This window comes from Cotesia typhae, unplaced genomic scaffold, assembly GCF_013202065.1.
Source record: "Cotesia typhae breed Kobodo isofemale line unplaced genomic scaffold, CoteBio_Ctyphae scaffold_152, whole genome shotgun sequence".
Taxonomy (NCBI): domain Eukaryota; kingdom Metazoa; phylum Arthropoda; class Insecta; order Hymenoptera; family Braconidae; genus Cotesia; species Cotesia typhae.
In genome coordinates, this window is record NW_027423776.1 from 463,737 (window position 1) to 487,675 (window position 23,939).

Here is a 23,939-nt window from a genome sequence, read left to right on the forward strand (position 1 = left end):
TCCTGACTTTTTTTCATGGAGAAAAGTCACCGCCACAGACTAGATAAAATAAAAATGTGTAGTAATCTTACTATAGATACGCAACTACACTGAAAAAGTTAATTCACAGCTTGCATCTACAACCACCAGAGTGCACTGGAATTATTTCTACATAAACTGTAGATTCAACGGGATAGCTCACTGAAGTTAGAACCCCAAATTTTTTTCTTTTAATTTTTGATTTTTTTTTCTATCACGTTTTCAGCTTTTCGTTTGTTCTTTATTATTCACTCTCAACATTTGATCGTTCTCCATTTATTTTAAAAATAATTTATTAATAATGTACCTTTAAGTTAGCCCCCCTGTCGCATTTTTTAATATTATGATAACAATTTGAGTCATCAAGCCTCTATTTTTGATTGTTCATGTATATTTAACATTTGCTCCTACTTCACATTTTTTATTTGTTGTTTAATTAACATTTTTAATTAGCTGTATGTATGCATTCTAAATATTTGCACCGCGCATGCGTCAACTTTACGTATATAGACTTTTAGCGCGGTCTTTTGAAAATTATAGTGACAAGCACATCTCATGTATAAAAAATTAAAAAATTTACGGGTGTAATTTTTTAGGAATTACCATTTAATTAATTCAAATAATTAAAAAAAAATTGTTAGACGTCAGCCAATATCAATGTCATTAAGTAAATAAATATTCATTTCATTCTAAATTTTTTAAAAATATCGAGAGAATTGTTAATCAATGCATGTACATTTTTTTTTTTATTTTCATCAATTCTATTTTCATCAATACTACGAACTATTAAAAAAAAAAAAAAAAAAATCCATAACAATTAACAAAAAATTTCAATACTTTATTAAAATAAAACTTATTATAAAATTATTAAAAACTACACGTTGCCCTTTTGTCCTGTGACCTCTATAATTAAAATTACAAGAAAAATACACTTACTCTAATCACTGTGCTGGTCAATATAATTTTCAAAAGTCCGCGCTGAAAGTCTAAACGTAAAGTTGACGCATGCGCAGTGCAAATATTTAGAATACAAATATTCAGCTTATTAAAAATGTTAATTAAACTAGAAATAAACAATTTGAAGTTGGAACAAAGGTTTTTTGTACATGAACAATCATAATCAGAGGTTAATCCCATTGGATAGTGTACCATTCTATGATTTTGTGGTCGTTGCCGATAGGTTACATTGTTATCCAATCAAGTGGATTTAGGTGAAAAGTCTTACAATTATGAGCATGGTGTATTGTGTCATTTACTTACAACAATGTCATAATAACAATAACACTAATAATAAAAATTATGAGAATGAAATTAATTATATCGGTAATACCAAATTGAGGTTAAAAATATCATTATCATTATTATTACTGAATGAATTATTGTTATTATTAAATTAATGTGTATTAGAGTATTAAATCCAAATCAACAACTTTTTTAATTCAAAAAAATGTTAAAATTTTTACTGTATATAAATAAAAATGTAAAATCCCTATTAATAAGATAGTTAATCGCTTTTAACCGCGGAGTTTACGCGGATCAGTCACGTTAAGTCTTTTAATGCTACTAGCTACTATGAGAGAAACAGAATTTCAATTTTTTTATTAGGATTTGATTATCAAAATTAATGAATAAACAACCTATCATATTAGAATAGCTTTGCCTGCATTAATTTATTCATTTATGAATTTTCAATTTTGCGCGGGAAAAATTTAATTTTGAAATTAAGAATGTTAAAATACTTTATAAATACAAAATTTCTAGAACAAACTATCAAACAACTTCATATGTGGATGGTTTTCAAACCTATTCTGTCTATTGAATTTCATTTATTAACTAGACTAAATACACAACAGGCTAAAGATTGTTTGAGTTTTACTTTCTTCCTTCAGGCCAGCAGTTCAAGATTTAGGCAATTCTCATTGGATAGTGTACACATTCTACGACTTTATAGTCGTTGCCTGTAGGTGGCATTGTTATTCAATCGAGCGGATTTCAAATAATTGTAATTTTTAGGCCATAGGTATTACAATTATGCGTATGATGCATTGTCCCCTTTATTAACAATAATGTCATTGTAACAATAACAATAATAATCATTATAAAAATGAAATTTATTATATCGGTAATGATAAATTGATGTTAAAAGTATCATTATCATTGTTTATCTTTACCAAAATAATTATTGTTATTGTTAAATTAATGTGTAGTAGAGCATTAAATCTAGATTAACAACTTTTTTAATTCAAAAAAATTTTAAACTTTAACTATATATACATAAAAAATTTAAAATCCCCATTGATAAGCTAGTTAATTGATTGAAACCGAAGAGTTTACACGGGTCAGTCACGTTAAGTTTTTTAATGCTACTAGCTACTATGAGAGAAACAGAATTTTAATTTTTTTGTTAGGATTTGATTTTCAAAATTAACGAACAAATAACCTTTTATATGATAATAGCTTTACCTGCATTAATTAATTTATTTACATATTTCTAATTTTACGCGGGAAAAGTTCAATTTTAAAATTAAGAGGCGAGCAAAAAATTACACTTAACAAAAAGATATGAAATCCGAACAAAAACAGTTTCACTGTAAAAAATTGCGCCAAGTCCACGTTCATAAAACTCATCTCAATAACATCTGCACTTTGCAAAAAAAATAAGACTCGTTACAATAATTTTCATTCTATACAAAAAAAAGTTAAATACAAAAAAATACCAAGAAACCGTCATAATGTTGAAAAAATTGAAAAAAATTTGTTGAAAATTTAAAAATTAAGAAAAAATTTTTTTATCGTACTTGGCGCGCGTCATTGAGTACCCCAAATTTTTTCGAACGAATTTCAACCCGAGAAAAAACGATTTCGCTTAAATTTATGTAATGTAAATATGTATAATTATATAATATATATATATATATATATATATATATATATATATATATATATATATATATATATATATATATATATATATATATATTATATCTTATCAGCTCTAATTATATAATATATGATTTCATACATTGTTATGTTTATAGATTCACATCAGTGAAGTATACTCAACGAATTAAAAACACTGCTTACTGGATTAATATCAGTTTCAGTGAAAAAATCCGTTTCGAAAATTTTTTTCAGATTTTTAGTGAAAATATCTGTCAATATGGTAGTCTGGTGAAGATATCTGAAATAACACAAAATTTTTTAATTCAATTTTTTTCAGTTCCGTCATTAAGCTTTCATGAAGAAACTTGATCATGCTTCGTTTAATTGTAATTAACACATTTTGATTGGCAATCACACCGCATTTTCTCAATTTAGTCGGCCATACGTTTTATTTTTTAATCAACTCAATTTTCGCAGTGATTCCACGACAGAGTCAATGTATGCAGGCGTATTCACTTGTAAGCAAATTGCATAACCGAACAGGAGAGGGCGTTTTATTGAAATCATAAACGATGGGCGGACAATTTAAAAATTTCAAATAAAATACGTATGCCATGTTGATTTTACCTAACTTTTGTTAAACGTATCATAAAATAATATTTCATTAATTACATTTATGCATTTTATAGGTTGACTTACTTATAAATGTTGAAACATTAAAAGGATGTTCATGTATCCTGAAAAAATTTGGGGTACTCAATGACGCGCGCCAAGTACGATAAAAAAATTTTTCTTAATTTTTAAATTTTCAATAAATTTTTTTCAATTTTTTCAACATTATGACGGTTTCTTGGTATTTTTTTGTATTTAACTTTTTTTTGTATAGGATGAAAATTATTGTAACGAGTCTTATTTTTTTTGCAAAGTGCAGATGTTATTGAGATGAGTTTTATGAACGTGGACTTGGCGCAATTTTTTACAGTGAAACTGTTTTTGTTCGGATTAATTCTACTCGGTCGGTATCTCTGCCTCCGGTACAAATTTTTACAACGGGGAAAAATTTTGCTACAAGTTGTTGTTGTTATAAATATAATCACTTCAACGTTGTTGTGGATTATTAATATTATGTTGAGAATGTACCCAGGTATAATTTCTTTCAAACCTTTGGGCAAGGCGTGTATGACTTGGTTATTGGTGTGCGTTACAGCCGATCACAACGCTCGTTAATATTTAAGGCCTACGGTTGTTGATTAGGGTGATTCAAAAAAAAAGAATATTTTTTTTTTCGTTTGGTACTCTGAAAAATAGGTTCCTAGACACCTCTAAGAAAGCCTCTCCAAGCATGAGTTCTTAATTGTAACGGGAAGGTCCTCCTTCTTACAGTTTTCTATTTTTTCTTATTATCAGATAGAAAAATTTATATCTCGCTTCCAACTACTTGAAAAATATCTTGTTCCTTAGATTTTGTAGGAAATTGAATGCTCTACAAAAAAGGTCTCTTACGATTTTTTCGTAAACCCAACCGTTTAAAAGATATTAACGGTTAAAGTTTGATTATTTTTGGGAAAATTTTTTATTTCTTATGAATTTTATAACTCAATGAAAAAAATCATTATGAATGATGAAACTCATAGTTTTGTAGGAAATTTACTGCTCTATAAAAATGGTCTCTTATGATTTTTCGATCAAGTTGAGCGTTTACGAGATATTCATCGTCAAACATCAATGCATATCAATTTTTCTAGTTTTTGATCAATAATTCGAAAAATTTCAATTTATTCTGTGAGTTTCAAGGAAATTTAGACAAATTTGAGTTTCTATGAATAGAAATATGTTATGAACTATTTTTTTAATTAGTTTTTTTAGTCTTGGACATGTTTGATTACATTAAAACAAAAAATTAGTGCATTTTTTTAAATATATAATTCAATTTAGTGTGTTTCACATGTGTTTCACTTTTTTATCGAAGAATTTATTTATTTAATTATCAACTGCCATATAATTTTCAATATTTTCAACATAACGGTACACTTTTACTGTAAATAATTTCCTCTATTGCAGTTTGGGTAGTTTTTTCGATGTTCTTTGATAATTTGCAATAAGTATTGGAATTGCTCTTCATTTTTGTCAAGCATTGATTATACTCACTAACTAATGCAACAGCTCGTTCTGCTGAATCATTAACAACTTTCAATTGGTTAAAGTATTCTTTATTTTCAATGTAACTGTCATTAGTAGGCCACGATTCAATATCTTTATCAAGGAAGTCATATGGTAAATCAAAGATTTTAAAGAGATTTAAAGACTTTTTAGAAACAAAGTCACTCAGACTTTTTTGCGTTAATGAATTCAAATCGTTTTTATCAATTATAAATTTTTTAGCTTTAGAATCTGTACCGTTACGAGTATTAACAGCTCCAACAATATTTTTTTTTACTTCCAATGAAACGGTATCGTCAAATAATGATAAAATGGCAAGTTCATCACTTAAATACCATAAATGCAAAATCATTTTTTCACAAGTTGCTTAAGAAATCAATGAATTGATATTTTTGTACTCGAATAAATTTTTCAAAAACTGCAAGTCATGATTAGCAGCAGTTGTTGCAGAAGTTGATGAAAACCAAGCTTTTAAATACAGTGTAACTATAAATATACAAATTTGCCGAAGACCGTCCAATTCTTTATTAGAAAGTTTAAATTCATTTCTGAATAGAAACATTTTTAAACTGTAAATTGCCTTTGCCATCCACCTAGCATGATGAATTGCACCAGGACGTTTGAAAAAATTTCTTCTTGAGGCATTTCTCCAAGAAAAATCAACGACAATTCCAACAATTCTTTATAGTCATCTCGGGGTTGTAGTAACTATCAAAAACAATTAAAAATTTGTCAGAAACAAGAAAATTTTTTTCTTAAAATCGCAGTTAAATCATACCTGTAAGGATTGTGCAATTAAACTAGATATTTCATTTTTTTATCCAAAATGATATCAGCAACAACAGTATCTTCAATTCCAGATTTATAATTAGTTTTATTTATTTCATCCCATGATTTTTTAAATCTTCCGAACATTGGTACGTTTGGCCCAGATGACACAGGCCAATATACTTCAAATGCACTTCTCAATATGATCTCAAAAATGTGGTGACGACATGGTAACTAGATTAACTCTCTTCCCAAAGTCTTTTCAATTGCCTTACATGTACCGTTATGAATTCCTGTATAAAGAAAATAGATAACTATCGTTAAATTTAATATTTTCAACAAATTGTAGATTATATTTAAAATCCAAATGAGTAAATAATTCTCAATAATTTCAAAAGTGAAATTCAGTAAGCAATAAAAATTAAACTAGAACGTTAATAATTAAATATTTTTTAGATAAAATTATCATTGATAAGTTACCTGTATTAACTGCCGTCGTGTCAAAACACATCGCCTTAACATAATTAGTAATACCCCATTCACTCAATGTCGATAAAATGGCTGATGTTTGATTGTCTGCCGTCCCAGAATTCATTTTTGGAACCCCAAGTAATTGTTCGGTACCAAATGCAGTTAAAATAACTGGTAGCCGTTCCACAGATTTTGATCCAACAAGGTCATTCAGCATTTTTCCGTCCCAATGCACAACGTATTTATCGTGTGTCTTAAAGTTGTCATTAAGTCCTTTAGCAATGTCTTCTCTTTGAAGCATACGAGCTCGTTGAATTGAACTATAACTGAGCGTTGTATCTTCAATTTTAATACCTACTGCTAGTAAAACCGGAGCAATAATAAACATCGCATTTCTACTGCTGACATTAGCTCGGTCGAGTCCAAAAATGACTTCAGGAGTTAAGACATCAAGTTTTGCTCGTTTTGTCGGAATTGGAGGTTCATACTCTGAATCAGATCCAAAATTTGTAACTCCACTTAATGTATACGTAGAGAACGACTCTGATTTTTCACTTGGAACAATCGCATGACTGGTAGACGGTTGATCTAAGTCTGGAATAAGATCTGTTTTATAAATTAAACAAAGAAAATGTATAGAATTTATTCATTTTGATGACAAATAATTAAGAAAGGACTCCAAAAATTGTCTAGTCAAATGTCATCTAGTCATCTATGAAAAGTTACACTACTACCTGACTTTATAATAATTAAATATCTCAGATACTTACTACTCTCATCTATTCCCATCATAGTTGTGGTTATGTTTGATACAGGTACATTATTAGAAAGAATCTCTTTATGGGTACCGAATTTTTAATCCAAATACAACTTTCTAATATTATCATCAAGCACTTTTAAGGATTTTTCGCTCACAATGTCGAATAATTGTTCAAGATCAGTCTGAAATTTCATTTCCTTCTGGTTTTGCGCTGAATTCTTTTTATCGAAATTTTTTTGTAATTTTAACCATTGACTGTGATAGCGAAGAAATTTTTTGACTGCATTAGGAGCTCCACTAGTTGGAATCTAATTTTTTCTCCACAGTTCAATAACTTGGTCAACTGAATTTTTAGCACTTTGTTTGATTGAATACTTTAAAATTTTAAGTTGGTAGAAAAACACACGCATAACCTCTTTCACTTTTGGTAACTTACGTTCCGAAATTCTTGGTAGAGGTATTCCGATAAAACGTATTTCTTTATTCATTGTAGGTTAATTGATGATAAATAAATTTATGTGATGATTATAAGACTTATTTAAAATGAATTATTTTATTACGTATTCAAGATGATCAGTTTTAGGAACACTGAAAATACGGTATTAAATGGGTAGATACTGAAGATAGTTGAGAGTAAAAACATAGATGGCGTTAGTTTCAGAAGACAAACAGAAGAAGAAATGGAATTCAAAACAAAAATCCCCTCGAACGAAAATTTTATGTATATTTTGTGAAAAACAATTTAAAAATACGCACTGAACAAATTTCATAATAATAAATGACAACGCGATTAAGATTTTAAATTATTAAAGATAAAATTTAAAAAAATATTATTAGAATAAAAACTTTTAAATGAATTTTTGAACAGAAAACATCTATAGGAGTTGCTTTTATAATAAAAACTCAAATTTGTCTAAATTTCCTTGAAACTCACAGAATAAATTGAAATTTTTCGAATTATTGATCAAAAACTAGAAAAATTGATATGCATTGATGTTTGACGATGAATATCTCGTAAACGCTCAACTTGATCGAAAAATCATAAGAGACCATTTTTATAGAGCAGTAAATTTCCTACAAAACTATGAGTTTCATCATTCATAATGATTTTTTTCATTGAGTTATAAAATTCATAAGAAATAAAAAAATTTTCCCAAAAATAATCAAACTTTAACCGTTAATATCTTTTAAACGGTTGGGTTTACGAAAAAATCGTAAGAGACCTTTTTTGTAGAGCATTCAATTTCCTACAAAATCTAAGGAACAAGATATTTTTTCAAGTAGTTGGAAGCGAGATATAAATTTTTCTATCTGATAATAAGAAAAAATAGAAAACTGTAAGAAGGAGGACCTTCCCGTTACAATTAAGAACTCATGCTTGGAGAGGCTTTCTTGGAGGTGTCTAGGAACCTATTTTTCAGAGTACCAAACGAAAAAAAAAATATTCTTTTTTTTTGAATCACCCTATTGTTGATATTTGTTTGATTCTATTCTTTAGTTCTTGTCGTTTATGTTTGACACGTGAAATATTATTATTTATTTCTCCAATAAGTTTAGTTGATGTACATATTGCCGTCAAAATTCATCTGATCTCCGTACGGAAATCCAATGTTACTCTATGAGGGAGACCGGAATACGAGAAAGAGTGATAGTGGCAATTGATAAATCGCGTGGCGATGTAAAGGATATGCAAAGCACTCATGAATGTTAACGGTTCAGGATATAACGTCGCAGATATTGTGGCTTGATTGTATTATGACGCAGATATTAGACTGAGCCAAAAAAATCAACTATTTTTTTTTGGCTCCATCGAAAAAATCATTTTAGAAAAAAAAAAATCTTGTTCGAATTTGAGTCCTTAATAATAATATTAAGAGGTCGATCATCGCAATTTTTGATTTCTTTTTTTTCCTGAATGGGATTTTGTCTAATAACTTCTAAACCGTCAAGGTTAATGAAACTAAGTTAAGAACATTTTTTTTTAAAGAAATCAATGGTCTACAAAAAAAGGCTGATTTTAATTTTTGTCAGATGAATCGTTTTCTCATAACAATAAATTAAAAATTAATATGATTTACCACTTTGGTTTTTTAACTTTGACATTTTGTAATTCACTTACAATTCAGTTTTCGAAAGACATTCAATAAAGTTTTTTGAAAATAATTTGATCACTTACAAAAAACGGCTTTCAACATTTTTAGCTAAATACAGTCTTTTGAAAGTTATTCAAACTTGAAGTTGAAGTCATAATAAAATTCTTGTTTTTTTCGCGGTAGATTTAATTTTTTTAGGCCTGTTGAAAAATTTGACCTTTTTGTAAATAGTAATTTTCATTTCATCAACTAAGAGATGAAAAATTTTCAAAAATTATATATATATATATATATATATATATATATATATATATATATATATATATATATATATATATATATATACACTAGTCACAAAAATTAAGGGATATAAAAAAATTCCAAATTTTTTGGTGATTTTCAGCGAGCTGTAACTCCGAGGAAAATGATTGCACAGAAAAAAAAAAAGCAAATTGTAGCTCCAAGTGTCTAGTTTTTAGATATGACCATGAAAATTTTTTGTCATCGTCAGGTCTGGAGAAATCCTAAGAAAACTACTGAAAAAAAATTTTTCGAAATTTTTTTTCGTCTTAAAAAAGGTCTACTGTTTTGAAATAAATTTTGAAATCTATTACTTAACTTTGTTTCTATGGTACTTGGAGGCGTGGAAATAGTGTAGATCGCTTGGATAAGACCTGCTAAACACGATTATGACTTTTATATCGTGAATTTCGAAAGTTAAATTTTCGAACGTTTCCGTGCTGGAAGCAGTCGATTACTCAACTATGTATTTCTATGGGTCTCTGGAGGGGTGGAAATAGCCCCGATCGCTTTAAAATGACCTGCTAAACACTATTATGATATTTAATTCGAGAAATTCTACATTCGTTTTGAAATCTACAAATTTTGAAAGTGATAATGGCGTGTATTTTTATTGTCTGTCAGAGCTTTTTTAACTTTTTTAACTTTTAAAATTGAAAATTTTCAAAAATCGGGAAGTTATTGGTTTTACCCCGTTTTGCAAAAATCGAGATTTCAACAGATCTCGACGTTTTAAGGTCCTAGAAAGACATTTCGAGGGTTCCCGAGAAGGCGTCACTAGGTGTGACTTCTTAAAATTGGGATTCGCTGCCCTGGGTTATTCTGCTTCCGTGAACTAATGAGTGTCTTTGTTTTTCGATAAATTTATTATTTTTGGACAGAAGTTCCCACGCGTGCCAGTTAACTTGCTTTAATTACTTACAATTTTCAACTGCAAAGATGGTTCTTCGTCCTTAATTGGCCTTTTGGCTAGTTATAGAGAATTGTGTGGAATAGACGTTGGTAACTTTAAAAATGAATGTTGATCGACGACAAGAGTTACAGTAAACTTAACTTTATTTCACTAAATCAACACTTTTAATAAACTTATGATATCTCGGTAACGAAATACAATAAACTAGTTGTATAAATGGTTTACTTATACTTAAGGTTATTAATAATTGATTATTAATAATGAACGTGGTAATATCCACTTAACACAAAATAATAATAGTGGTAGAAATACTATGAACTTATTAATTAAATAATAGACTCTTAGAGATTTTAGTAATTTCAGTGAGTAGTCACCTGATGGTGGTAATAGTAGTTAATAAAAAAATGACTCAGAAATCTAGCGTGGTGGTTGACACCGGGGGATAGATCGAAGTGTCGATCATCGCTCTCTCGTGTCGTCTTGTGATGTCACGGGGCTACATATTAATTTAGCTAGTGTCGGTAATGAAAATTTCGGGCGGTAGTTCGCCAGGCTGATAAAGTCGGGACATTTTGTAGTGTCTCCAGAGATACCGGGATTATGTCGAGTACCTCGACGCCCAGCCGTACCTCCAGTGTACCACTCGCTCGGAAGCTCAAGCTGATCTGCCAAAAAGTGCTCAGAAAATCGCTTACATCAACTTAGAAACAATACTCTTCGGGCGAACAGTCTAAGCGACACCGCGCTGCCTCACGGCGCGCGCGGGAACTATACTACGGGACTTCCCAGGTTGCTTCCCCTACTACTCTCGTTTGTCTCTTTTCTCTCTTTCTTTTTTCCGGGTAGGCTGCACGCGGCTGTCCACTCTCTCGCAATATTCTCTAAATTTTTTCTTATTTTATTTTCAATAATTATAAATAATTTTATATAAATTATTGAGGAGCGTTACATGCTACAGAACAACAGCCCAGTGAAAAAACGTAGACCTAGATGTTCTGCAGCACACTCTCATAACCCGCTCAAGCTACAGCAGCAACAGCCCAGTGACCAAACGTAGACCTAGATACTCTGCAACTCACACATGTCCCACATTTATCTTACACACTGACACTACTGATTTGACTTCATTTAAAAATTTAATATTTATGACGATTTCTATTAATTTAATTTTGACCTTAGAAATTATCAATTGAAATATTCAACCATTAGTATTTAATAAAACAATACTTCCAAAATAATAACAAAATTCCAAAATAACTCTAACTAAATATTTAATTCTCAAATTCCAATTTTGTGATTAAAATAGATTAAAATTCCTAACTAATTTTTTGCTGTGGTCTTGATAATACAACAATAAATATTTAATAACAAGAGGTCTTCGTATCTTGAATTAATAGATTAAAATATGTGGACAAAGGTCTTCATAATCTGCCAACATAGTAATTGTCCTTTACAGAAATTTACAGAGTTATATTTGATAATTAATTTCATCCCGACAATGATAATTTTGGTAATTGAGTTCGAAATTGTTCATAAAATCGATGACGAAAAATTAATTAATTATAAACAAAATAATTAGTGAAATTTTTCAACATAAAATAACTGAACTCCTGGACTTAATGTCCACGCTGTTAATTATTAATTTTCAGTAATAAGTGTAATTTTAAATTATCTAAATTTCACGAACTTAAGTTCAAATTAATTAATTAACATGTAATAAAATATTTCGCAAAGAAAATAAATTCAATTGATTAATTTTTGTTAGTTAAAATTTTCTCTCTCAGAATATTAAAAGAATTTATCCCTTAAGATCGACTGAGTGACTCTCGGGTATAAATCCTCATGAAAATCGCTCAATTCAAACTAACAAATATTATCAAAGTCTGATTAATTAAATAATTGTCGATTAAACGATCCAATTAATAAATTAAAAAGGAGAAGTAACTGAGTATTAGGTAAACCGCGGTCCATTTTTTTCCCACAGAATAATTATTAATACCTTGACGAAAAAAACGATGATCTAACTCACTCGTGAGGATGAAGTCCTAGTTGTAGTTGGCTTCCTTCGTCTCTTCACTACTCCGGGGATCGGTCCTTCTTGATTTTCCGTGGCACTCTCTTTGGCGGTCACACTACTTCTCTCTTTTTCACTACACAGCTCACCTATAATAACCCAAAACTACTTCTTTCTATTCTCTCTTTAGGCCCGAAGATCGAGACGCACCAGTGCTGCGTCGAATAATTATCGATATCCGGCGACTTATCGATTAAGGGCAATTTTATCCTGTTACAGAATAAAAAGATTACATCTCTTCTAAATTCGTAACAAATGCCTATGGATTTCTTAACATTGTCAACGCATTATCTGCGTTAAGGTTGAAGTCAGTGATGTAAAACACGTTGGGCTTGAAAGCCTCGTCTGCGCGCATGAGCTCGCCTGGTGTACGATTGTTATCACGACAGTTCAGTACTATCGCTTGTAGTCTTACGTAATTTATAATTGATTGAGCATTGTACCATTGCATGATAATTTTCGGGTAGATACAATATTCTAACAGACAATACAGGTAGGGTTCATCACACCTTGAGGAGTCTTCTATAGTCTTACGAATCATTTCGTAACGTAATGTCAAGAGCTTAAATGGTACAGTATTTTTCATAACTAATTTCCAATGATAATATTGATGTAATTTTTTTTAAAGAAACAGTCTATACAGTTGAAATAATTTTCTTTACTTCTTAATCTAACATGCATAAAATCTTATTTCTTAAATAGCTTTATACGAAATTCTTAATAATAATCTTGAGTGTTTATAATTCATTTCTTTAGTCAACTCTAATTATTTTGAATTGTTTTAAATTAAATTGGATTATTTTTCTTAATGAAGGTTGTCAAATATTTTATTGATATTATTGAAGAATTCATTGCTTTTGTCGTATTTACAGCTCGATAAACGAGCGTGTGCAGCGATCCATGCGGTTAATTTACGGAATTTTCTTGGGGCTCAATGTCGCACAATTCGAGAAGAACAAGGAGATGAATCGGATGATTTCTTACTCTTATTTAATTCAGATATTACGTATATCGAAGGTGGCAGAACATCATCAGGGTTTTACACAGTCGATGATACAGTAAGTATTTAATCTTTAATTTTAATCTTTAAATTGAACTAGTAAAGATCAATTTTTTTTTTTTCCAAGCCAGTTATCTCTCGCTTATATCGAGTACTCTTAACTGGTGCATCGATCCATTTAGAACCAGTTTTAATCAATCCAGACAGTTTAAATTCAAACTTCGTTTTTATTTTCGATACTTACCGAAAAATATATTTATGGTATGGAAAAAATGCAAAAAATACATTGAAATCAAAATCTAGATTAATGGCTGAAAAAATCAATAAAAATGAAAAACGATTTCAAGCTGAAATTGTGATTGAGATCATGGGTATGGAATCAAATGAGTTCTGTTCATGCTTAGGAGTAGATAAATCTAATTTAGTGATAAAGGTAATGATAGTTTAACCACAGATAATCAATTTTTAAATGTATTGGCTGACGATAAAAATTGGTCTTTCAGAATCATGATGAAGCAGATTTTAAAATATCGATTCCTCGTTTATATCAAGTAAGACTTGGGATGGGTTATTTAGAACTCCCGCAAGTAGAAGTTTCACGAAGTAAATTAACCCCCGATCATTTAAATAGTAAAAATGTATACATTGTGGACTGTTATTCAGATGTTTTCGTTTGGTAAGTAATTATTCATAAATATTACTAATCTTCACTAATAATTAATTTTTAAAAGTTACCATGCCGGAATGGAACTGATGTATAAACTCATTAGAAATCCCATGTCCAATCAGACAGTTTGAAAATTTCTATCTTTGATTTCTCCAATTTATCCACATTATTAAGTTTCCATTAACAAAACCACCCTTACAGAAATTGCGATTTTTTTTATTACTCACTCAATAGATATTTGTTTATTACAACGTTTCTTCTGTTTTTTGTTTATCACTTTTTTTGACAATGGTTGGAACAAAACTTTTTCTTTTCCATATCTTTGTTTTTTTAACCACATAAGTAATCTGAAAATTTCCCTTATGTTAGTGTCCAAGCGTGATTAAAAATAATGATTTTTTTCGAATATGGAGAAAAGAAAACAGTGCTTATTACTATTTGGACATTTATCAATAGTGTTTAAAAAAAAATAAGTTTAAAGTTATTGTTGGCGCTTACCAGTCGTGTGTCACTTAGCTTTTTTTACTGTATAAATACAGATTATACTATAATGAGAATTACGCATAACTGATATAAAAACAATCATGAAAATGAGACAATTCAAGGGTTATTCATTTCGAGGCTTACAATTAGCAATATCAGTTGTAATAGATCTAAAAATAAATTCACTTCATTCAGCAGACAGAATCTAATTTCTGGCCTCTGGATAAAACAGATTGCATTGGTCTAAAATGGTCTTGTCCCAACTGGCTCAACAAACGTTGAAAGCTTAAAATTAGATACGAGTAATATAAAAACTTACTTAACTTGTTGGATGAACAAAAATTTTGTATATTGCACCTTGAAGGAGAGAAGTTAGATATGTTAATCCGTGTGCAAAACTATTCCCTGGGCGAAAGGCAAGGGTAGTAAACACACGAATTAAAACAATCCGCTTCCATCTCCAGTGTGTATGCCATGTTTGTCAATACTTTCAAAGTAGTTTCTTTGATAGTGAAATGGATAATCTATGATCGTCCAATTTTTAGGTTTGGAAAAAAATCGACACGTTTAGTCAAAGCTGCAGCAGTTAAACTTTCGCAAGAATTGTTTAATATGATCGATCGACCAGAATTTGCTTTGGTAATGAGACTTCAAGAAGGCAGTGAATGTCAGGTAAATGTGTATATATGGATATTAAATGCCTTCGGGCTAATTAAATAATGTTTACAACTAAAATTCAATACTAGGTTGTTTATTCAATCACAATAAACTTGATAACACTTATACTTGACAATACAATTTGAATATGCAATCAAGCGGTATACTCGGGATGCATGTTACCATCAAGAATCTTATCGACAAATCGCCTGTTATTAGTCTCTTTTATAATAAAACCGGATAAAGGAAAATTCGTTTTGACGACTTTAATTATAAGACGGAAATTAATGAAGTTGATCGATTGAATCATGAATCGGTCTATATGGTATTCACCATATTGGAAGTAATAGGTGAAAAAAACCTTCCTGAGGCAAGTTTTATAATCCGAATATAATTCTTATCTACAAAAAATTGCGTTAAGAGCGAAAAGAAAAATTAATAAAACGGTTGACCTGTAGGGTAATTCCTGCAACTTTCCGCTAATTTCGAATACAAAGTGATTTAAATTTCTACTTTAACGATGTTTTTGAGCTCTTTAAGCAAGCTGTAAAAAAAAATCCGTTTTAGATATTTTTGAAAATCTCAAACTTTTGAATGGATTAATTAACTTGAATGCATTTTGCGGCATTTTACGTAGTTTTTTCAGCTCTTAAATATTTTGCCGGGTGCAAAATATTGGTTAAAAGATTTTTAAAATATTGAAAAAACTTCTTTTTCAAAATATTTTGTCCACAGTATCTCACGAATCAATTATTGTGAATCAATTTTTCAAACGGCATTCTAGGTCATTTTTAACTTCCTGCTAAGAAAATTACCGATTTCATGCCGTTTTTCGTAAATTGAGTTTTCATCAAGTCAAGAGTTTCCATCATAATATATATATATATATATATATATATATATATATATATATATATATATATATATATATATATATATATATATATTATGATGGCTTTTTCACGGCACTGGCGTCGACAGCGCCGAAGAGGTCCACCTAAATATTGGCTTACCTGGTTCATAGATTGTTGGGCGCCAGGAACTTTACGTTCCACGGTTCGGAGTTAACAGTTGATCGTCGTTGGGCGGCAGGTCAATGTCGAAGAGATTCTAAATTGTAGAGTGGGTATAGGAAGCGATTCGGAATTTTTGTATCACACGAGAATAAAAAGAAAAAAAAAATTGAGACAGTTCAACAAAAAAAATAAATAATTAATGCGCAGGGTCTATTACAACTATGTTTATTAATCAACAATAACTAGATTGAACAAATACGCAGGTTCGGCAATTCTCAGTATCACAAAATCTGAATATGATCAATAAAACAACAAAATGTTTTCTATTTTCTTCTCTTAACAACAAATTTTTGAATTTCTCAATACAAAAAAAAGTAATTGTTTCGCTTATTTTTTTTTCTTAACAAACAAAATTTGGAATTTATCAATACAAAAAAAATATAATTGTCTTCGCTTTTCTTTTCTTAACAAACAAATTTTTGAATTTATAAAAAAATTGTTTCTATTGTCCTTTCTTAACAAACGAAATCTAGAATTTATAAAAAAAATAATAAAAATTTTAATTAATTAATGGTTCAAAATTTGATTAAAATCGCCAAAATCAGACCAATCGGAATCGGTAACGGATTTAATCGCACGCGAAGTCGAACAAGATCGCTGGTACGCAATAAAAAAAATATAAACAAACGAATCGAATAAGAGCCTCGCAAACAAATTAACAACCAAAAAAATTATTTTCCTTCTTAACAAATAACGAATTTAATACAGTAGGTCACAAGAAATCAGTCGAATAATTACAACAAAAAAAAATTTTTCTTCAATTCGCATTGAGGAATGAATTTATCAAGTGCATCGATTCGTAGTACGTAGATTATCGATGGCACAATCTGTCAATCAGTTATCATCCGCGGCGGATAACAGGACCGTCGGTAACTGTTGTTACCCGTCGGGCAATACGCGGGAACAAAGTTCGAGGTATAGTATCTATTGGCGCTCTTAGATGGCCCTCGAGTCGAGCCAATTCTATGCGGCAGGCAATCTCAAAACTTTACCAAAACAAATCGACAACGGTACACAATATCTCTCAACAACGTATTACAAAAAAAAATTGGCACCGGACACCTGGCTGACGTCACCCCGAAGCCGGAATTCAATAACGCAATTGTTGAATTTCGGTACACAATTAATTTCGGACTTAAATTCAAAATCGCAATTAGTTGTCCTGTGTTACTTTCAGCGTAAAAAAAAATAAATTAAATAAACATTTACACCTTGTAATTCGGCTTAATCGCGGATCGCGGTGAAGTCACCCAGGTAAATTAACAAACTGCGACCGCACTTATCCCGTTCAGTCGACTTCTCGGCACGGTGTGAAATTCCAGGAAGCAGGTATCGGCCGTGCTGATGGCGGCAGAGGTCCTCGGCGATGGCGTCATAACGGAATTTTTCGTTGTAGGATTTACAAACAAAAACTGTTGATGTAATTCGTGGCTTCTGGTGTACGGCAATGACACAATAAAATTGACTTTCGGCGGGATCGACACTCAAAATTAACAAAATGAATGAATTCAACACGTAAGCGGCTGAATTTACAATATAATACGTCTTCTTGATCTTCGTGTAACAACAAAAAATTTTTCAGCGTATCAAAAGTGGCTTGAACGGTATCCAGATCAGAATTGAATTTCTTTCTCTTTCGTTTTTCAACAACATGTGGTTTTTCTCTAGCGCAGCTAAAAGCTGCGCGTCCAATCAGCCATTGTCGGATAAATTTCCATAGTCGATGGTTGGTCGATTTCCCACTTTAGTCCTCCATTCGGCGTTTAGGTGGAGCCTCGATGTGCTCCCGTCGCTTCAACGTCCAGTCGTTCTTAAATTCCGATTCCGGGTTTCCCTCGTTGATCGCTGTCACTCCCAGATGTCTCCCTGGTCGTTGATTGCGAACTGAACTGCGGACTCGCCCGGTCGCTTTTCTCATTCACTCTTTCTCTCTCACACTCTATTAAATATATCGTAAATTTCTTTCGGACGCATCCATCCATACTTAGTATAATTCATTTGGCGCGGTTCGGCTTAATTTTTACCTCGAGCTTCACATTCTGATCGGAAACCACTTGGGGCGACACAGGCGCGTCGAATCTCAGCATTCCATCAGCTTGGCCAACACTCTAGACTAAATAATACTCAAAAAAAAAAGAATCGCTATAAATGAAATCTAGCTGGGAAAAATTTCCCATGTCACAATATATATATATATATATATATATATATATATATATATATATATATATATATATATATATATATATATATATATATATATATATATATACACTAGTCACAAAATTAAGGGATATAAAAAAATTCCAAATTTTTGGTGATTTTCAGCGAGCTGTAACTCCGAGGAAAATGATCGCACAGAAAAAAAAAAAAGCAAATTGTAGCTCCAAGTGTCTAGTTTTTAGATATGACCATGAAAATTTTTTGTCATCGTCAGGTCTGGAGAAATCCTAAGAAAACTACTGAAAAACAATTTTTCGAAATTTTTTTTCGTCTTAAAAAAGGTCTACGGGCTTCAAAAAAATTTTTTCGATTGTTTCGTTTAAAAGCTCTTTTAGTAAATTTAATACCCTTTAATTTGACGTAATCAAAAAGGCTGTACGATCATTTGCCGCGGAGTTATCGTCAATCAAAGCAAAAAAGGTTTTTTTGACTTTGGAAATCAATAACTCTGGAAATAATGACCGTATAGGAAATCGAAGGAGGGTTTTGAAAACTACACAATATTCTCTATAAGAGAACGTAAACCGCTTTTGAAGAAAAAATTTTTTTGAATTGAAAACTCGGACTGAAAAAAAGACAACAATTCGCATAATTAAGGATATTTGGATAACTTGGTATAACTTTGGATAAAATGGATGAACGAAGGATATCGTTGGTAATTTTTAACTTCAAAGTGTCCCCTAAAATCCCTAAGAAATTCAAAGCGCTGCGATTTTTTTGTTCATAGTGCCCAGAAGCTTCAAATTCTGTGTTTTCGCAAAAATCACCATTATGAGCAATTTTGTGATTTTTATTCATTTTTCCATTGAAAAAATTTTTTTCAAAATTCTTTTATTTTTTCGATCAAAGAGATTGATTTTCCAAGAAATTTGAAAAAAAAAAATTTCAATTTTTTCGAAAATTTTTTCGAAATTTTCTCAATTTTTTCGACTGTTGTTTTACCGCCGGCATTAGCGTTACCCAAAGCGTACCACGTGGAGGTTGCTCGGTCGGATTTACGCTTTCACACACACACGTGTGTGTGTGTGTGTGTGTGTGTGTGTGTGTGTGTGTGTGTGTGTCTTTGTCTGCGTGTTTGTCTGTTTGCAGCTGCCGAATGACCTCTGTACGCACGGCAGTAACTGCTCAGTACCGTGTATTGCCACCTCTGTTCCGAATCACAGCTCGTAAACGCTCTTGCATGTTGATGCATCGTCGAATATCACGTTGCGAAATTCCTTGCCAACAACGTAACAACGCTTGAGTCAACTGATGAAGATTGTGCAGTTGCGGATAGTCTCGCCGCAATCGACGCCCAAGCATGTCCCAAACATGCTCAATTGGGTTCAAATCAGGACTCATCGCTGGATGATTAAGCGTTGTTACGTTGTTGGCGCGGAGAAAAGTTCGCGTACGAACTGCAGTGTGAGGACGAGCATTATCCTGCATCAAAATGAACCGTCTTGCCCCCATGCGTGTGCGCATAGGCAGGACGTGTGGCTCCAGAATTTCGTCGACGAACCTATCGGCAGTCAACGTCCCACGAACGATGACCAACGGGATTCTGGTATTGAAGGACACGCCTGCCCACACCATGACTGATCCACCATTGAAAGCTGTAACTGGTCTCGTAAAACCATCCCGATCTCGTTCTCCACGACGGCGCCAAACGAGAGATCGTCTATCGCTGCCATGAAGACAAAATCGAGATTCGTCAGTCCATAATACACTGGTCCACTGTCTACGACCCCAATGGTGATGATCATGAGCATAGGCCAATCGGGCTCGGCGATGTCGTGGAGTGAGCATAGGCACGCGATTTGCGCGTCTAGCGCGTAGTCCTTGCTCTCGAAAGCGATTTCGAACCGTCGATGCCGATATGTGTTGTTGGGGAGGACGTTGTCGACGATTGCGAAATTGATGAGCGATCGTGTGGGCATGCACAGTAGGGTTTCGACGAGCTTCTCGAATGATAGCTCGATCATCACGCTCGGTAGTGATTCGTAGTCTACCTTGACCCGGACGACGATCGTAACTTTGAGTCGCGGTAAATCGGGCATAGGCCCGACTGATAACGGACTGGCTCACTCCCATAGAAGCTGCTACTTCCACCTGACTGTAGCCCTCTTGAAGGAGGGTAACAATGCGAGCCACATCTGTGGCAGCTAAATGTCGACGAGGCATATCAAAAGGTGCTTATCAAAGAAAAGCTTACATAAAATTCACGTAAGGAATTTAGGCTAAAAAGAAAACGTAAAATTCAAGTTTTGTGTGAGGAAAAGCCGAACTCCGCGGGGGGTATATCAATTTGTTTTTATTGAATTTTTAAAATGAGATTTAATACTAAGGCAGTTGTAGCGGACAGAAAAAATTGAGTTAATTTTTTTTCACAATAGTGAAGCATTCTGAAGACGATAAAAAAAAAAATTTAAAAAAAAAATTTTTGATAAAAAAAATTTCGAAAAAAATTTTCGAAAAAAATTTTCGAAAAAAATTGAAATTTTTTTTTTTTCAAATTTCTTGAAAAATCAATCTCTTTGATCGAAAAAATAAAGAATTTTGAAAAAAAAAATTTTTTTCAATGGAAAAATGAATAAAAATCACAAAATTGCTCATAATGGTGATTTTTGCGAAAACACAGAATTTGAAGCTTCTGGGCACTATGAACAAAAAATCGCAGCGCTTTGAATTTCTTAGGGATTTTAGGGGACACTTTGAAGTTAAAAAATTACCAACGATATCCTTCGTTCATCCATTTTATCCAAAGTTATACCAAATTATCCAAATATCCTTAATTATGCGAATTTTTGTCTTTTTTCAGTCCGAGTTTTCAATTCAAAAAAATTTTTTCTTCAAAAGCGGTTTACGTTTTCTTATAGAGAATATTGTGTAGTTTTCAAAACCCTCCTTCGATTTCCTATACGGTCATTATTTCCAGAGTTATTGATTTCCAAAGTCAAAAAAAACCTTTTTGCTTTGATTGACGATAACTCCGCGGCAAATTATCGTACAGCCTTTTTGATTACGTCAAATTAAAGGGTATTAAATTTACTAAAAGAGCTTTTAAACGAAACAATCGAAAAAATTTTTTTGAAGCCCGTAGACCTTTTTTAAGACGAAAAAAAATTTCGAAAAATTGTTTTTCAGTAGTTTTCTTAGGATTTCTCCAGACCTGACGATGACAAAAAATTTTCATGGTCATATCTAAAAACTAGACACTTGGAGCTACAATTTGCTTTTTTTTTTTTTCTGTGCGATCTTTTTCCTCGGAGTTACAGCTCGCTGAAAATCACCAAAAAATTTGGAATTTTTTTTATATCCCTTAATTTTTGTGACTAGTGTACGATAAATTAAATATTTTACACCATTTTCTTTATGCTGTAAGTTGATTTAGTACACAGTTTATGTAGCGAACGGTGATGCTGTACTGTTTGAAAAACTTTTTGTCGTTCATCTTCATTGCGGGTGAAAGCTTCATTGAATCTTTGAGTCAGAGCTACTCCTCGCTCAGCAGTATCATTTACAACTTTTAACTTTTTGAATGTTTCAGAACATTTTTGGTACTCAATATTTGATTCCCATGTATGAAATTCAGAATTTAAAAATTCATATGAAAGGTTAAACTGTTTAAAAATGAAAACTGAATTTGGTGTCACAAAATCAGTGATGTTTTTTTCACTGAGTGAAGTAATTGTTTTGTAAGGCTCTGAGTAATGCTTATTCGATTGCTTTACAGCGGGAATTCCATTAATTTTTTTCGCAATTTTCAATTTTTCTTCTGGTAATACTGTATTATCAAACAGCGCCAAGCAAGCAAGTTGTTCATGCAAATACCATAGATGTTTAGATAATTTTTCAAGAGCTGCATTAGCGATTTCCGGATGAATTTTTCGATGTTCGATAAGATCTTTTACTAATTGTAAGTCTGAGCTTGGGGCTTTTATCGCATATGGAGCAGTAAACCATATTTTCACGTAAAATAATACAACAAAAACACAAATTTTTCGCAAAGCATCTGTTTCTTTCGCTGGTACTTTAAACTGCTTACGAAATAAATATATCTTGAAACAATAAAGAGCTTTTGAAAGCCATCTTGCATGGTGACAAGCGCCAGGGGCTTTAAATTGAACTTTATCACCTCCACCTTCTAAAAAGATACTGCTTAGTTCCAGTAATTCTTTATAGACGTCTCTTGGATGATGATTCTTATTGAAAAATATGAAAAGAAAGAAAAATAAAAAAGTGAGAAAACTGTAATCATTATCAGCAACCAATGGGTTTCTTTGATAGTGAATGATAATGTAATTAGTTAAATTTGTAAATAAAGTTAATGAAAAAATGCACTTTGTAAAATATTCGAGCAAAAAGATATTTGAAATTTATCAATTAAAAACTTATAAGTCCTTAATACACACAAAAATGTGTCAAAAACTAGTTCATCATTTAAATACACAATTATTAATGTAAAATTGAATTAATTCATACCTTTAATTGATTGTCAATAAAATCGAGAATGTCTTTTTTTTGTCGTTCAAAATGTCGGTAATATGTTGTTCATCATTGGAACCGATTTCATATACTACTTTATCAATGTTATCCCAATTGTCTCTAAATCGTTTGAAAATAGGTACATTTGGACCATTTGTGGCTGGCCAAGCAACCTCTGCTACATTTCGTAACATCAACTCTGATGTATGATGACGACAAACAAGGTATAATAAATCACGACCAATTTTTTTCTCTAGTAAAGGACAAGCACCTTTGGTGTCACCTTAAAAAAAAAAACATTATCTGTTTTGATTGAAATGGTTGATAAAAATATACACTAGTCACAAAAATTATGGGACATAAAAAAATTCTAAATTTTTGGGTATTTTTCAACGAGCTGTAACTCCGAATAAAATGATCGCAGAGCAAAAACAGAAAACAAGCAAATAGTTGCTCTAAGTGTCTAGTTTTCAGATATGATCATGACAATTTTTTATTACGTTTAAGTCTGAAGAAATCCTAAGGAAACTATAAAAAAAAAATTTTCCAAATTTTTTCTTGTCTAAAAAAAGGTCTACGGGCTTCAAAAATGTTTTTTCATTCTTTTACTCAAAAGCTCTTTTAGAAAATGTAATGCCCGTTTATTTGACAGAATCAAAAAGCCTGTGAGATGATTTGCCGCGGAGTTATCGTCATCAAAGCAAAAAAGTTCTTTTTACTTTTGATAAACAATAACTCTGGGAATAATGATCGTATGTGAAATCAAAAAGGGTTTTGAAAACTACACGATATTTTCTATGAGATACAGTGAATTGTTTTTGACGAGAAAATTTTTTCTGAATTGAAAATTTTGACTGAAAAAAAGACAAAAATTTGCATAATTAAAGATATTTGGATAACTTGGTATAACTTTGGATAAAATGGAT

At 31.4% G+C, this 23,939-nt stretch overlaps 2 protein-coding genes and 1 long non-coding RNA gene across 12 annotated transcripts in view; 2 read left to right on the forward strand and 1 right to left on the reverse strand.

The window, feature by feature from the left end:
• Flii (FLII actin remodeling protein) overlaps positions 1-23,939 on the forward strand; it is a 198,619-nt gene that overhangs the window by 105,780 nt on the left and 68,900 nt on the right. For 9 of the 10 annotated variants that reach the window (XR_012480669.1, XM_074256235.1, XM_074256234.1 and 6 more), the window contains 4 exons: positions 13,313-13,498; positions 13,568-13,873; positions 13,944-14,116; positions 15,136-15,262. Coding sequence is in view for 9 of the 10 variants with exons in the window: in XM_074256235.1 (XP_074112336.1) it covers positions 13,313-13,498; positions 13,568-13,873; positions 13,944-14,116; positions 15,136-15,262 (792 nt within the window). In the remaining variant the exon portion in view is untranslated. The remainder of the gene's footprint in view (positions 1-13,312; positions 13,499-13,567; positions 13,874-13,943; positions 14,117-15,135; positions 15,263-23,939) is intronic. The other variant, XM_074256241.1, reaches the window with a different exon arrangement.
• On the forward strand, positions 3,018-3,670 carry LOC141536037 (uncharacterized). The gene is made up of 3 exons (XR_012480670.1): positions 3,018-3,287; positions 3,379-3,508; positions 3,591-3,670. It is a non-coding gene; the product is annotated as an uncharacterized LOC141536037 (long non-coding RNA).
• Positions 5,863-7,707, reverse strand: LOC141536035 (uncharacterized). Its single transcript, XM_074256247.1, has 3 exons — positions 7,071-7,707; positions 6,310-6,906; positions 5,863-6,122 (listed from the first exon to the last, which is right to left on the reverse strand). Exons 1-3 carry the CDS (start codon positions 7,090-7,092, stop codon positions 6,064-6,066), a joined length of 678 nt encoding a protein of 225 aa, XP_074112348.1. The 5' UTR covers positions 7,093-7,707; the 3' UTR covers positions 5,863-6,063.

Excerpts from the sequence above, each read along its gene's own strand:
- LOC141536035 (XM_074256247.1), bottom strand. The coding sequence starts at position 7,092 with ATGATGGGAATAGATGAGAGTA. Across the intron at positions 6,907-7,070 it reads GATGGGAATAGATGAGAGTA|ATCTTATTCCAGACTTAGAT; the intron begins GTAAGTATCTGA and ends TTTATAAAACAG. Across the intron at positions 6,123-6,309 it reads CACGACGGCAGTTAATACAG|GAATTCATAACGGTACATGT; the intron begins GTAACTTATCAA and ends TTCTTTATACAG.